Below are 14,718 nucleotides of genomic sequence, written 5' to 3'. Positions count from 1 at the left end.
TTTCGAACTTTGAACTTATGATTTGAATTGAGAAGTGAAGGAGTAATCATAAGGTGGAAACCAGCAGGAGAAGCTCATTGGAATGTTAGGTGAAGGAATGTGTGTGCGTGTGTGTGTATGTATACCCCGACCATATATGTGCTTGCATGTGTGTATATACATATCCCATTTATTAATATATATATATATATATATATATTAATATACACACACAACCACACATATATATATTATATGTGTATATAATATATATGTGTATATTTAAGTATGTTTATGTTTTGATACACACACACATATAATAAATATACATATAGTGTGTATATATATATATATATATATATAATAATATAATTTATATAAAATATATATCACATATGTTTGTGTATTTTAGAATGTGTGTATATGTTTATATATATATATACACACACACACATATATATACATATATATATAATAATATAATATATATTATTATATATATATGTATGTATGTATACACACATGTACATATATAATATATATCCTATATGTTTGTGTATTATAGAATGTGTGTATATGTTTATATATACCACACACACACACAACACACACACATATATATATATATATATATATATATATATATATATATTATACATCTATACATTATATATAGGTGCATGCATTTAAGTATGTGTGTGTGTATATATATATATATATATGTTATATATATATATGTATGTATGTTTGTATTGATGTGTCTGCATAAACACCAAGTAAAATTTGTTAGTTTCAGAAGTCCAAACTTGTATTTCTATCACATTCATCAAACAGTAAACACATTGTTCACTGTTACAAAAAGTTCATTGCGTTCACATTGTTCAATGTGTTCACATCATTTACTGCAAATCTTTGTTCATAGTTTTCGCCATTCGCCCCATATTGCCCTCTGTGTGTTTTGAAGTCTTTCAAATGTGTTGGGGGAGATTTTGGGTTCTCACGAAGAATCGGATGGCGAAAGCAGGAAATATGTCAACATGTCTCCTTTTCCTTTGACTTTGATGTAGCCGCGCTGCTCCGTCTTGTAGCCAAGGGGCACGAGGACGTCGTTGAGTTCTTGGGTGATCTGGAGAATAGAAAGAGAGAAACCTCAGTATGAATTCTAGCAGAGGGCAGACAGATTGAGAGGGATGCAGATAGACAGAAACGACAGACTGGGGTGGCTGTGTGGTTAATAAGTTTACTTCACAAACATATGTGTGTGTGTGTGTGTGTGTGTGTATGTTTGTGTGTCTGTGTTTGTCACCCCCCCAACATCGCTCGACAACCGACGCTGCTGTGTTTACTTCCCCGTAACTTAGCGGTTCAGCAAAAGAGACCGATAGAATAAGTACTAGGCTTCCAAAGAATAAGTCCTGGGGTTGATTTTCTTAACTATAGGCGGTGCTCCAGCATGGCCACAGTCAAATGACTGAAACAAGTAAAAGAGTATATATACTCAGGACATACAGACATCATCTTTGTCATCATCAGCGTCATCGTTTAACATTCTCTTTCCATGCTGGCATGGGTTGGATGGCTTGACAGGAGCTGACCATGTAGAAGACAGAAAAGACAGACTGGGGTGGCTGTGTGGTTAAGAAGTTTACTTCACAAACATATGGGTTTGAGTTCAGTCCTAGTGTGTGGCACCTTGGGCAAATGTCTTTTTCTAGAGCAGTGGTTTTCAGCTGGCATTGATATGGCCCTTGAGGGTCCATCATCATCATCATCATCGTTTAACGTTTGTTTTCTATGCTAGCATGGGTTGGATGGTTGGACTGGAGATTGGCAGGCCAGAATGCCGCACCAGGCTCCAATCTAATCTGGCAATGTTTCTACACTGGATGTCCTTCCTATTGCCAACCACTCCGAGAGTGTAGCGGGTGCTTTTTACATGCCACCAGCATGAGAGCCAGTCAGGCAGCACTGGCATTGGCCACGTTTGGATGGTGATTTTTACGTGCCACCGGCACAGAAGCCGGTTGTGGTGGGGTGACTGGTATCGACCATGTTCGGATGGTGCTTTTTACATGCCACCTGTACAGGATACCAGTCAGGTGGCTCTGGTAGGAACCCACAAATGAGTGAATGGTGCTTATCGCATGCCACCAGCACATAAACAATACTCTTTACTCTTTTACTCTTTTACTTGTGTCAGTCATTTGACTGCGGCCATGTTGGAGCACCACCTTTAGTCGAGCAAATCAACCCCGGGACTTATTCTTTGTAAGCCCAGTACTTATTCTATCGGTCTCTTTTGCCGAACTGCTAAGTAACAGGGACATAAACACACCATCATTGGTTGTCAAGCATTGCTAGGGGGACAAACACAGACACACACACACACATACATATACATATATACGACAGGCTTCTTTCAGTTTCCGTCTACCAAATCCGCTCACAAGGCATTGTTGGCCCGGGGCCATAGCAGAAGACACTTGCCCAAGATGCCACGCAGTGGGACTGAACCCGGAACCATGTGGTTGGTAAGCAAACTACTTACCACACAGCCACTCCTGCGTCTATAAGAATTTTTGATCTATCCATGGGTTCACAAAAATTGATTTAAAAAAGGATATTCATAATATAATCAGACACCATTAATTGCATTTCGAAAAGTGATGATGTAACCCTTCATTGTTGCAAAACAAAGAATTGTCAGGATAAAACATTAGAGGTAACGACTATCAAACTTGGTGCAAAAGAAAATCAGACATTCCATTCTAAATTACCTGATACATTATGATGAGACAGTTTGCTTACCTGTATAGAGTCGGGCATACCAGTGCTGTCCATTCGGCTGGCAACATTGACTGTGTTACCCCAGATGTCGTAATGAGGTTTTCTGGCCCCTATCACACCGGCGACCACTGGACCCATATTCATTCCTGAAATTAGAGGGTACAACTCATATACATACATATTTCTTTACTACCCACAAGGGGCTAAACACCGAGGGGACAAACAAGGAAGGCAGACAAACGGATTAAGTCGATTACATTGACCCCAGTGCGCAACTGGTACTTAATTTATCGACCCTGAAAGGATGAAAGGCAAAGTCGACCTCGGCAGAATTTGAACTCAGAATGTAACGGCAGACGAAATTCCTATTTCTTTACTACTCACAAGGGGCTAAACACAGAGGGGACAAACAAGGACAGACATAGGTATTAAGTCGATTATATCGACCCCAGTGTGCAACTGGTACTTAATTTATTGACCCCAAAAGGATGCAAGACAAAGTCGACCTCGGTGGAATTTAAACTCGCAACGTAACGGCAGACGAAATACCGCTAAGCATTTCGCCTGTCATGCTAACGATTCTGCCAGCTCACCGCCTTCTCATATACATACCGACACGCATACATACATACATAGAACTGTAATATTGGATTAAATCAGTTGATTTAGCAAGCAGAGCCTCATCCCAGTGAGGGAGGTCAGAGTGCAATGATGCTGTCAAGAGGTGTGCATTCTCTCCTGATGACCCCTTAAGCTTGCTAGAATTCAGTATTGCAGAGCTTTGAATTGGTAGCACTTGCATCTGCAAGTTGTTTACGAAAAATTAAAAACAAAAAATATGTGTATATACTCAGGACATATATACATCATCTTTGTTATCATCATCATCGTTTAACATCCTTTTTTCATGCATGCATGGGTAAGACAGTTGACAGAAGCTGACCAGGTAGAAAAACTACCTAAGGCTACTGCATCCATTTTGGCAAGGATTTTACAGCTGGATGCCCTTCTTGACACCAACCACTCAGCAGAGTGGACTCAGTGCTTTTTACAATGGCACTAGCACAGGTGAGGTTAGTTTTGGAATGATTTCTACAGGTGGATGCCCTTCCAAATGCCAACCATGTTACAATGTGAACTGGATGCTTTTTATGTGGCACCAGCACTGCCAGGGTCACCAAGTAACTTTGCAAGACAAGGAACCTTTGAGTGGAGAGGTGGGCATTGAAGGAAAGTATCTTGTGTCAGATGATGAATGTTTCGAGTGTGACAGAGAGATAGAGGGGCATAAATAGGTGTCTTGCTATAGCGGAGGTACATGGTTACCTGTCGAGAGAGAGAGAGAGAAGAGAGAGAGAGAGAGAGAGAGTGAGAGAAAGAGAGAGATAGAGAGAGAGAGAGAGAGAGAGAGAGAAAGAGAGAAATAGAGAAAGAGTGAGAGAAAGAGAAGGAAGAGGTGACAATGATGACGATGGTAATAAAAAAGAGACTGAATTACACAAAATTAAAATAAAATTTTTAAAAAATCAAGGTTAAGAAGAAAACCCAGAAAAACCAGTTGAAGATGGAATAAATTCATTCAAGAACAACAGAAACAGCAAAAAAAACAGCAAAACCGAAATAGAATTCTTCACCAATTCTCATTTTGAAGTTGTTGAAGGAATGCTGGTTGATGGTTTTCAGCTGTCGTTGGATGTAGAAGGCATATTCTACCAATGCCACAATGTGTTTGGAGTCTGGGAAGTTCTCTTCCGTGTCCAAGCCGGATGCTGCCATGTAGGTGTAACCAATGGTCTTGATCTTCTGGATGCAAGAGAACTGCTGTTCTTCGAGAATCTGGAAGAGAGAGGAGGAGAGAATGGAGGAGGGTGAGAGTGGAAGTGTGGAGGTAATGGGGGTGTGGGGGTGGAGTTTTGTGGGAGAGGGAGTAGTAACAACAACAACACAACAGCAGCAGCAACAACAACAGCAAAAAGCAAGAACAAAAACAATAAAACAACTCCCTCATACAAACACACATCACACCCCCCTCTCATACTAACACACACCTCTGCCACAGGGACACACCTTTGTCACACGGACACAGCTCTTCCACAATTACTCACCTTAGTCATGCAGACACACCTCTACCATGAAGACATACCCCTGCAACACAAACACACCTCTGCCACAAAGACACACCTTTGTCACAAAGATACAAAGACACATCTTTGTCACAAAGACACACCACTGTCACACAGACACACCTATATATACATATGTGTGCGTGTCTGCGTGTATATATATGTATGTATGTATATATATATATATATATATATATATATATAATATCTATAATACAATATGTACATATGTATATATGCAGATAGATCGCTAGCCACTAAAGCTTTTTCTATTTTCTCTCCCTATTTATTTCTGTGTTCCTTTCTGTCGAAGAGCATAGGCTCGAAACGTGAAAGACTTTCTCATATTCCTGAGCATTAAACTAATACATCCGTTTGTTGTTTACACACCCACTTCGTCTTTTGTTTTTTTGTGTTATTGGACGCTCAGGAAAGTAAAGAAAAGAAAGAGGATTTATGTTTCGAGCAGAGCTCTTCATCAGAAACATAGAAAAAGTCCAAAGAAGGGAAAACGGAGAAAGAAAATTGCCAACGATACACACGCGGTATGTATATATATGTATGTATGTATGTATGTATGTATATATATATATATATATATATATATATGTATATATGTATGTATGCATGTATGTATGAATGTATGTATGTGTATATATGTGAATGAATGTATGCATGTATATATATATATATATCTTCACTTCTTGGTTTGGCTTTGCTGACGAAGATTAGGAAGGCTGTTGTCCATGTCGTTTGCACGCTCATTTGTGGCTGATAAGGTTGATGTGGGATTGACATATCCGATTGCAATATATAGATATAGATCATTAGCCACTACACACATTTTTCTTTCCTTTTTTTCTCTCCTTGTTTTTTTCTGTGTCCCTTTCTGTAAAGAGCGTAGGCTCGAAACATAAAAGACTTTTTCTATTCCTGAGTGTTATACTAATACATGTTTGTTTTCTACACCACCTGTCTGCGTCTTTTGTTTTTTTCGTAAACTCTCCGTGTATATATATATATATATATATATATATACTGTAATCATCTCAGGAATACGTAGTCTGGTTCTGAAAGTCATTGTGATATGTGGAAACATGCGTAGCAATGCCTTAAATGTTTATAAATTCCATCGTAGGATTATTGTTATTATTATTATTATATTATATTATCCTATATAGACAGTCATAATTCCTTCTTACCTCATCAAAGTCTGCAATGATCTCATTAAGCAGCCGGAGACATTCGGCTCCTTCATTGTTGCCGACCAATTCCATGTAGAACTCTGAGAAGTTTGAGATGGAAGCGAACATAACGCAGGCATTGTCACAGTCTTGGTAGTAGAGGTCCTGAAAGGAGTTATATAGATATGTATGTATATGTTAAGACTATATGTAGATATATATATATAATATATATATATATATATATATATATAAATAAATTAGAAAAAAACACCTTTTATACCAAATAGAAAAAAATTACATCCTATAGAAAAATAAATAAATTAGAAAAAAACACCTTTTATACCAAATAGAAAAAAATTACATCCTATAGAAAAATTTAATATAAGATAAAAACATATATCAAAGATTAAGTAATGTAATTTTTTTCTATATGGTATAATTTAATTTTTTCATTGTTGAATTGATAAAAGGTGGGGGTTTTTTTTCTAATTTATATGTATATATTATATTTTTTGAAATTTGATTTAATATTTCTAAATGGAATTTTTCCCTGAAAGTTTGGAATAATATTCCCTCATATTATCATTATGTATGTATGTATGTATGTTTGTACGTATGTAACAAAAGAAGGGGTGTATTTCCACGCAGGAAAAAAATATAGGCAAATTTGTTGTTAAAATGCACCGAAATTTGAAAAACTTGTAATTGTTTTAAAATGAATTTATTTACATATATAGCAAACTAGTTTCAACAATATTTTTTGTTTATTAATGGTAAAAATATAGAATTATGAATTAGAAAAACATGTTTAAAAGTTTGAATGTTGACAACATTGAAACTTTTAAACATATACAGTTCTATATTTAAGAGATGAGAAATTATGTACATTATTTAAATTATTTACATTTGATGGATATTTGTCCTTGACTTGTTTGTTGTTAACACATCGTTTCGGCTGATATACCCTCCAGCCTTCGGGGAAAAGACACCTGATGACGTCTCAATGGTATATCAGCCGAAACGTTGTGTTAACAACAAACAAGATGAGGACAAATATCCGTCGAATGTAAATAATATAAATAACGTTTTAAACACGTTTTCCGAATTTATAATTCTAAATATTTACCATTGATAAACAAAAAAATATTGTTGGAATTGTTTGGTATGTACGTAAATAAATTATTTTAAAACAATTACAAAATTTTCAAATTTAGGTGCATTTGCAACAACAAATTTGCCTCTCTCTCTCTCTCTCTCTCTCTCTCTCTATATAATATATATATATATATATTATATGTATATATATATATATATATATAATAATATAAATATATATGCATCATACATACACACTTATACACACATACATAGACACACACACACTATATATATATATATATATATATATATATATGTATGGTATATATGTGATGGGTTTCTTTCACTTTCTGTCCTACAAGTCCATTCACAAGGCTTTGGTCAGTTTGGTCAGCCTGAGACTATTGCAGATGACATTCGGCCAAGGTGCCACAAAGTGGGACTGAACCCGGAACCATGTGGTTGGGAAGCAAGCTTCTTACTGCACAGCCACACCATATCTGTTTTATGCACATATACCTGCATATACATAGATATACATGTATATATAATATGCCTATATACGTATGTATGTATGTATGTATATATATATATATATATATATATATATATGTATAGGTGAGAAAGTTGGTGTGTGAAAGCACGTGGTTGAACTATGTCATTGTATGAAAAAAATTTATAACATTCTTCAGACATATTGACTCAAATATATTTTTTAACCTTTTAAAACAAGCCTTCTGGATTTTTTCACTTTTACTATTTTCTATATATATGTATATATATATATATATATGTTATATATATGTATATATATATATGTATCATATATATATATTATATATATATTATGTATATAATATATATCTGTATATATATATGTCTAGTATATATATATATGTATATATATATGTCTATATATATATATATATGTATATATATATGTATATATATATATCTAGTATATCTATATGTAATATATATATAGTATATATATGTAATATATATATTATATGTATATATATATGTATATATATATATATTGTATAATATATATGTATATATATATATAGTATATATTATATATATATGTATATATATATATATATATGATATATATATGTCTATATATATATATGTATATATATATGTTATATATATATATAGTATATATATATGTATATATATATATATATGTATATATATATGTATATATATATAATATATGTATATATATATATATATGTATATATTATATGGTATATATATATATATATGTATATATATATGTCTATAGATATATATATGTATATATATATGTATCTATATATATATATATGTATATATATATTATATTATATATATATATCTGTATATAATATGTTATATATATATATATATATATATATATGTATATTTAATATGTATATATATAGTATATATATATGTAATATATAAGTATACTATAATATTATGATATTATATGTATATATATATAATATTATATATATATGTATATATTATATATATGTATATATATATGTATATATATATATATGTATCTATATATGTATATTATAATAATATGTATATATATAGGTATATATATATATATGTGTATATATATTGATATATTATATTATATGTATATATATATGTATATATATATATATATATAATAATATGTATGTAGTATATATATGTATAAACAACACACACACTCATGCATGCATGTATAACTATAAAAGTGCATAGTATGCTAATAATTATATAAGCGCATATACATACATACACGTATCTATTAATGTGTCTATGTATTTAAGTATGTATGTATAAGCAGATATATATACACACACAGAAAAGTATACACACACTTATTGACGCTTGTGTGTATTCCTACCTTGCCACCACCTCTCATAGAGTTACTAATTACATAGTCATTAACCAACTGTTAATCAGCATTTAATCCCTGGCTTTTTGATGGGCAGGGGTTGAGGTGAGATGGCAGGGGTTGAAATTGCTCCAGATCCTGGCATGCCCTCCGCACCATTCGGCCCTCCTTGTCTCCTGCCACGCCCCCCGACCTCTTGCAAGTCGCATATTTCCTGTCCTCAAACGACCGAGTTCTTCTAACATCCTTCCACCACCACCACCACCACCATTACTACCACCACCACCACCACCACCACCACCGCCACCACCATCATCACTATGCATAACCAACAGTGCTACTGCAATCACGAGCAATGATGCCCTAACCACCACACCACCACCACCACTGCTGCAAATTCCATCACCTCCACCACCACCACCACCTCATCACCACCACTACAAACCGCCACCACCACTACCACTGCAGCAACTGCCATCACCTCCACCACCACTATTACATTACCACCACCACCACCACCACCATCACCCCATCATCATCATCAGCACCACCACCACCAACACTTCCTCCTCTGCCACCATCACCTCATCATCATCACCACCACCACCGCCACCACCACTATTACACCACCAACACTTCCTCCTCCACCAACATCATCATCACCCCCCACCACCACCAACACCAATACTTCTTCCTCCTCGTCCTCCGCCACCATCACCTCATCATCACCACCACCACCACCACCATGTACTGGAACCTGGTGTTGTCGTTGCTCTCTTTCTTCGTTTCTTCTCTAATTAACGTAAACTAATCTTGGCAGGATTAGATTTGTAAACATTTACTAATCCAGCAGCGACAATTTATATCGTCAATTGGTTAATTAACAGCGAGTTCTTTAATGAATTCATTAAAACCACCACCACCCCTTCCTCCTCCTCCACCACAAACACCACCACCACCACCACCACCACCACCACCGCCGCCGCCGCCGCCGCCACTACCACCACTGCCGCCACCACCACCACCACTGATTGAAGTCAGCTCAATTCTTTTTTAAAATCATTCTGGTGGGTTTCGTAAGCTAACTGACCAGTCACCTGAGAGTGTCCTGTTTTTCTATAAGACCAACATTTGACTTTGCATTAAATATTGGTTTTAAATTTTGGCACAAGGCCAGCAATTTCTGAGGAGGGTTTCTGAGTGGATTACATCGACCCCAGAGCTTATCTGGTTCTTTCTCTTAATTTGCTTCATCAAATTCACAATTGAATCGTTTACATAGTGGGATCTCTTCTTTTTACTGGGCTGGAATATTTGGCTTATCATTGAAATATATCTCCATTTTGTCTTCACTAAAAGTATTTCTGTGGTCATTGCTCTGATCTTTCTGATCTTGTACATTCTGTCAACACCTTTAAACATGTCACCAGCTTCTCTTCCCAGGTTCATCAATTCTTTGTTGAGTTTCTTGCCAATCAGAAGTCCTTTTATTGTAATAGCTCCTTTCCTTGAATTGCTGCTCTCAAGAACTCATTACTAATGGCTTTTCTTTTTTTAATTCAGAATCCATTTGCTAACATGATGGATCCTCTTCCTTCATCTAGACTTTACTCTTCGGCCCATTCTTGAAATAATTTTCATTGTTTTGTTTTCCCCCCATGGTCTTTGTTCTGATAAACTTTCTGCTTTAATACCTTTTGTCAATACTTTTTAACTTGTCAGACGCTTCTCTTCCCAGGCACATTGTTTCTCTTTTCAGCTTTCTGTTAGTCATAACTCTTTTTATTCGAATAGGATCCTTCTTCAAACTGCTGTTCTCAGAAACTCGCTACCAACGTCTTGTTTTTTTTCTAGACCATCATATGTAATCCTTTAAGCTTTCTCCCAATAAAACATCTTTTGAACTTGTAGGCCCTTTCAATCGAAGGAGAGGGGCTTTCTCCGTCCGGGTTGTGGATCTGTGGAATAAGCTGCTGCATGAGATAGTGAAGATACCGATGACCGCTTGGTTCAAAGACTCTCTTGACCAGAAATAGCCTGAACTCTTTGCATGAACACCCTCCCTGCACATAACTCCATGTCCCCCTACATGGCCTTGCTTTTTGCTTTTTGAGCCAAAAAATTAACTTAACTTTTCCTTCTTTGTAATCTTTTATGCTACAATGTTTGGGACAAAATTGTATAAAAATAAAAACTAATGTCTCTGTGCGTGGCACCTTGGGCAAGTGTCTTCTACTATAGCCTTGGGCCGATCAAAGCCTTGTGAGTGGATTAGGAAGACAGAAACTGAAAGAAGCCCGTCGTATATATATGTATATATATATTTGTGTGTATATGTTTGTGTGTCTGTGTTTGTCTCCCCAGCATCGCTTGACAACCGATGCTGGTGTGTTTACATCACTGTAACTTAGTGGTTCGGCAAAAAGAGGCTGATAGAAAGAGTACTAGGCTTACAAAGAATAAGTCCTGGGGTCGATTTGCTCCAGCATGGCCACAGTCAAATGACTGAAACAAGTAAAAGAGTAAAGGAAATAAGTTAGCAAAATATTGCAAAACTTTTGACCCAACACGATAACAATCTGCCCCTCACTTGGAGAGAGAGACATCGTTTTTTGTTATCAGAAGTTGCAGCATTTTGGACTTTCCCCCCCGTTGGGAACTTCTAGCTTTCATTGCTTGGTTTATGTTTGCACTCTGTCCCCTCTCTCAAGCTTTTCTTATTTTTTTTTTCTTTACTAACCCACAAGGGGCTACACACAGAGGGAACAAACAAGAACAGACAACCCTGAAAGGATAAAAGACAAAGTCGATCTTGGTGGAATTTGAACTCAGAACGTAAGGACAGACGAAATACTGCCAAGCATTTTGCCCGGCGTGCTAACGCTTCTGCCAGCTCACCGCCTTAAGCTTTTCTGTCGAACTGTAGTGCACCTGAGCACTGTAAACAGCAAGGTCACCACCCTTGTATAATCCTTACTCTGGCCACTTTGCAAGGCTAAACTCAAGCAAGTTGAATTAGAAATTCTGGAAATTCTGAAGACAAAATTTAAAATAGTGTTACGTTTTTCAAAAAGAAGCACCTTATTTCATCACCTTCAGTTATCCCCCTTAGACCACAAAATGTGCGAAAATCAGGTACAAAACCCCCGCCAAAATATCAGGACTGTTGCTATGGTAATGGAGCTAAAGAATGCAAAGTGAAGCAACTTGGCACAGACGGGACTTGAACTCTGTTACACATTGAGTCATAATGTTCTCTCTCTCTCTCTCTCTTCCATGGTTTGTGGCAGTGCTTGGAAGAGAAGGGTGTAGAGTGTGGTTTGTTGCAGGCGTCCAGTGAGTGGCATTTGTGGTATTTGATTTTTGGAAGGAGTAAAATGTCCCAAGGGGCAAGGTCTGGGGAATGTGGTGGTCATCGGACCTGGGGAATGTTCCGTTTGGTCGAAAACTGCTGCACAAGTTTCACTGAATGGGTGGAGTTGCCACTCACTGGACAACATGCAATTCCTACACTCTTTACATCCAAGCATGAGACGTTTGTGTTGGCTGGGTCATGCCCTCCGTCGTCAACCAGGAGAATTCATCTAACGAAGCAATTGCCCCAGCTCCCCTTCAGGGTTGGCGAAAGCGATGTGGTAGACAACGAAAAACCTGGCTGATGACAGTCAAGGCTGATCTGGAACCCAACCTAGGCCCCCATGTCTACGGCATTCACCGCTGGAATAAGGAGTGGTTGGAGATCACGCGGTCGTTAACCTCAAATTTCCAGGTCTGGTTGGCGTTTGTAAGAGATGCAGCATTGACAATGAATGAAGCCAGCGCAACCCACCCCAGGTGGATGCTGTCTCAAGACAAGACAAGCACGGCTACAAACCACAGGAAAGAGGCTGTTGTAGTGATTGGATCTACTGGGACCCTCATCGTCGTAACCGACGCAGCGCTAGTTAATTATATACCCATAAATCAACACATACACCTGTACGCATCTATATGTATGCACGTGTGAGTGTGTATATGTTTGTGTGTGCATGACTATGTGTATGTATATCTTTGCGTGTGTGTGTGTGTGTGTGTGTTTTACCTCATCCTTTTTCAGTTGGCTCTTCAGGAAATGCTCTGCAACGTTTAAAGGTAAGATATTGGTGACCAGCTTGAGGTTGTAGGCCTTCATATTCTGCATCTGTTCCATTTCATCGATAGCCTGCAATTAGAACAACAGCAACAAAAAAATCCCAATTTTTAAAATGTTTTACAAGATCATAAGGTTAGAACTTATATTCTTATTTCTTTACTGCCCACAAGGGGCAACACACAGAAGGGACAAACAAGGAGGGCAGACAAATGGATTAAGTCAATTATATCGACCCCAGTGTGTAACTGGTACTTATTTAATCAACCCCGAAAGGATGAAAGGCAAAGTCGACCTTGGCGGAATTTGAACTAAGAACGTAACGGCAGACGAAATACCTATTTCTTTACTACCTACAAGGGGCTAAACACAGAGAGGACAGTCAAGGACAGAAAAAGGGATTAAGTCGATTACATCGACCCCAGTGCGTAACTGGTACTTATTTAATTGACCCTGAAAGGATGAAAGGCAAAGTCGAACTCGGCAGAATTTGAACTCAGAACGTAAAGACAGACGAAATACCTATTTCTTTACTACCCACAAGGGGATAAACACAGAGGGGACAAACAAGGACAGACAAATGGATTAAGCCAATTATATCGACCCCAGTGTGTAACTGGTACTTATTTAATCGACCCTGAAAGGATGAAAGGCAAAGTCGACCTTGGCAGAATTTGAACTCAGAATGTAACACGGCAGATAAAATACCTATTTCTTTACTACCCACAAGGGGCTAAACATAGAGAGGACAAACAAGGAGGGCAGACAAACGGATTAAGTCGATTACATCGACCCCAGTGCGTAACTGGTACTTAATTTATCGACCCCGAAAGGATGCAAGGCAAAGTCGACCTCGGCAGAATTTGAACTCAGAACGTAGCAGCTAACGAAATACCGCTAAGCATTTCGCCCGGCGTGCAAACGTTTCTGCCAGCTTGCTGCCTTAACTTATATTCTGTCTGTCTGTCTCTCAATTGTATTCTGGAAACCTTCATCCATTCTCAATAATTCTCCCATCACCGAACTAAATAATGCAGTCTTAATTACTGAGAATGGAGGCAAACTCCCTAATCACTAGGCATAGCCAGATCACCAGGGATTTCACATTTACATTAATGGTCACTTGATGGGCTTCCTCCAGTTTCTGTCTACCAGATTCACTCACAAGGCTTTTGTCAACCAGAGGCCATAGAAGAAGACACTTTCCCAAGGTGCCACGCAGTGGGACTGAACCCGGAACCATGTGGTTGGTTAGCAAGCTACTTACCACACATCCACTCCTATGCCTATGTATATATGTGTCTATATATATATATATATATATATATTATATATATATACACGCCGGGCTTCTTTCAGTTTCCGTCTACCAATTCCACTCACAAGGCTTTTGTCAACCAGAGGCCATAGAAGAAGACACTTGCCCAAGGTGCCACGCAGTGGGACTGAACCCGGAACCATGTGGTTGGTAAGCAAGCTACTTACCACACAGCCACTCCTGTGCCCATATATATACATATATACGAC

The 14,718-nt window shown here is 37.3% G+C and overlaps 1 protein-coding gene across 3 annotated transcripts in view; it reads right to left on the bottom strand.

The window, feature by feature from the left end:
- Positions 1-647: 647 nt before the first annotated feature.
- LOC115225862 (adenylate cyclase type 6) overlaps positions 648-14,718 on the bottom strand; it is a 102,411-nt gene continuing 88,340 nt past the window's right edge. For all 3 annotated transcript variants that reach the window (XM_029796852.2, XM_036514550.1, XM_036514551.1), the window contains 5 exons: positions 13,144-13,263; positions 6,092-6,238; positions 4,401-4,602; positions 2,788-2,912; positions 648-1,105 (listed from right to left, as the gene is read on the bottom strand). In XM_029796852.2, the coding sequence (XP_029652712.1) occupies positions 977-1,105; positions 2,788-2,912; positions 4,401-4,602; positions 6,092-6,238; positions 13,144-13,263 (723 nt within the window). In that variant the 3' untranslated portion in view covers positions 648-976. The remainder of the gene's footprint in view (positions 1,106-2,787; positions 2,913-4,400; positions 4,603-6,091; positions 6,239-13,143; positions 13,264-14,718) is intronic.

The sequence above is a fragment of the Octopus sinensis genome, linkage group LG28 (genome assembly GCF_006345805.1).
Source record: "Octopus sinensis linkage group LG28, ASM634580v1, whole genome shotgun sequence".
NCBI classification, from domain to species: domain Eukaryota; kingdom Metazoa; phylum Mollusca; class Cephalopoda; order Octopoda; family Octopodidae; genus Octopus; species Octopus sinensis.
The sequence above is the reverse complement of the archived record's forward strand: the minus strand, read 5'-3'. Positions and strand labels throughout refer to the sequence as shown.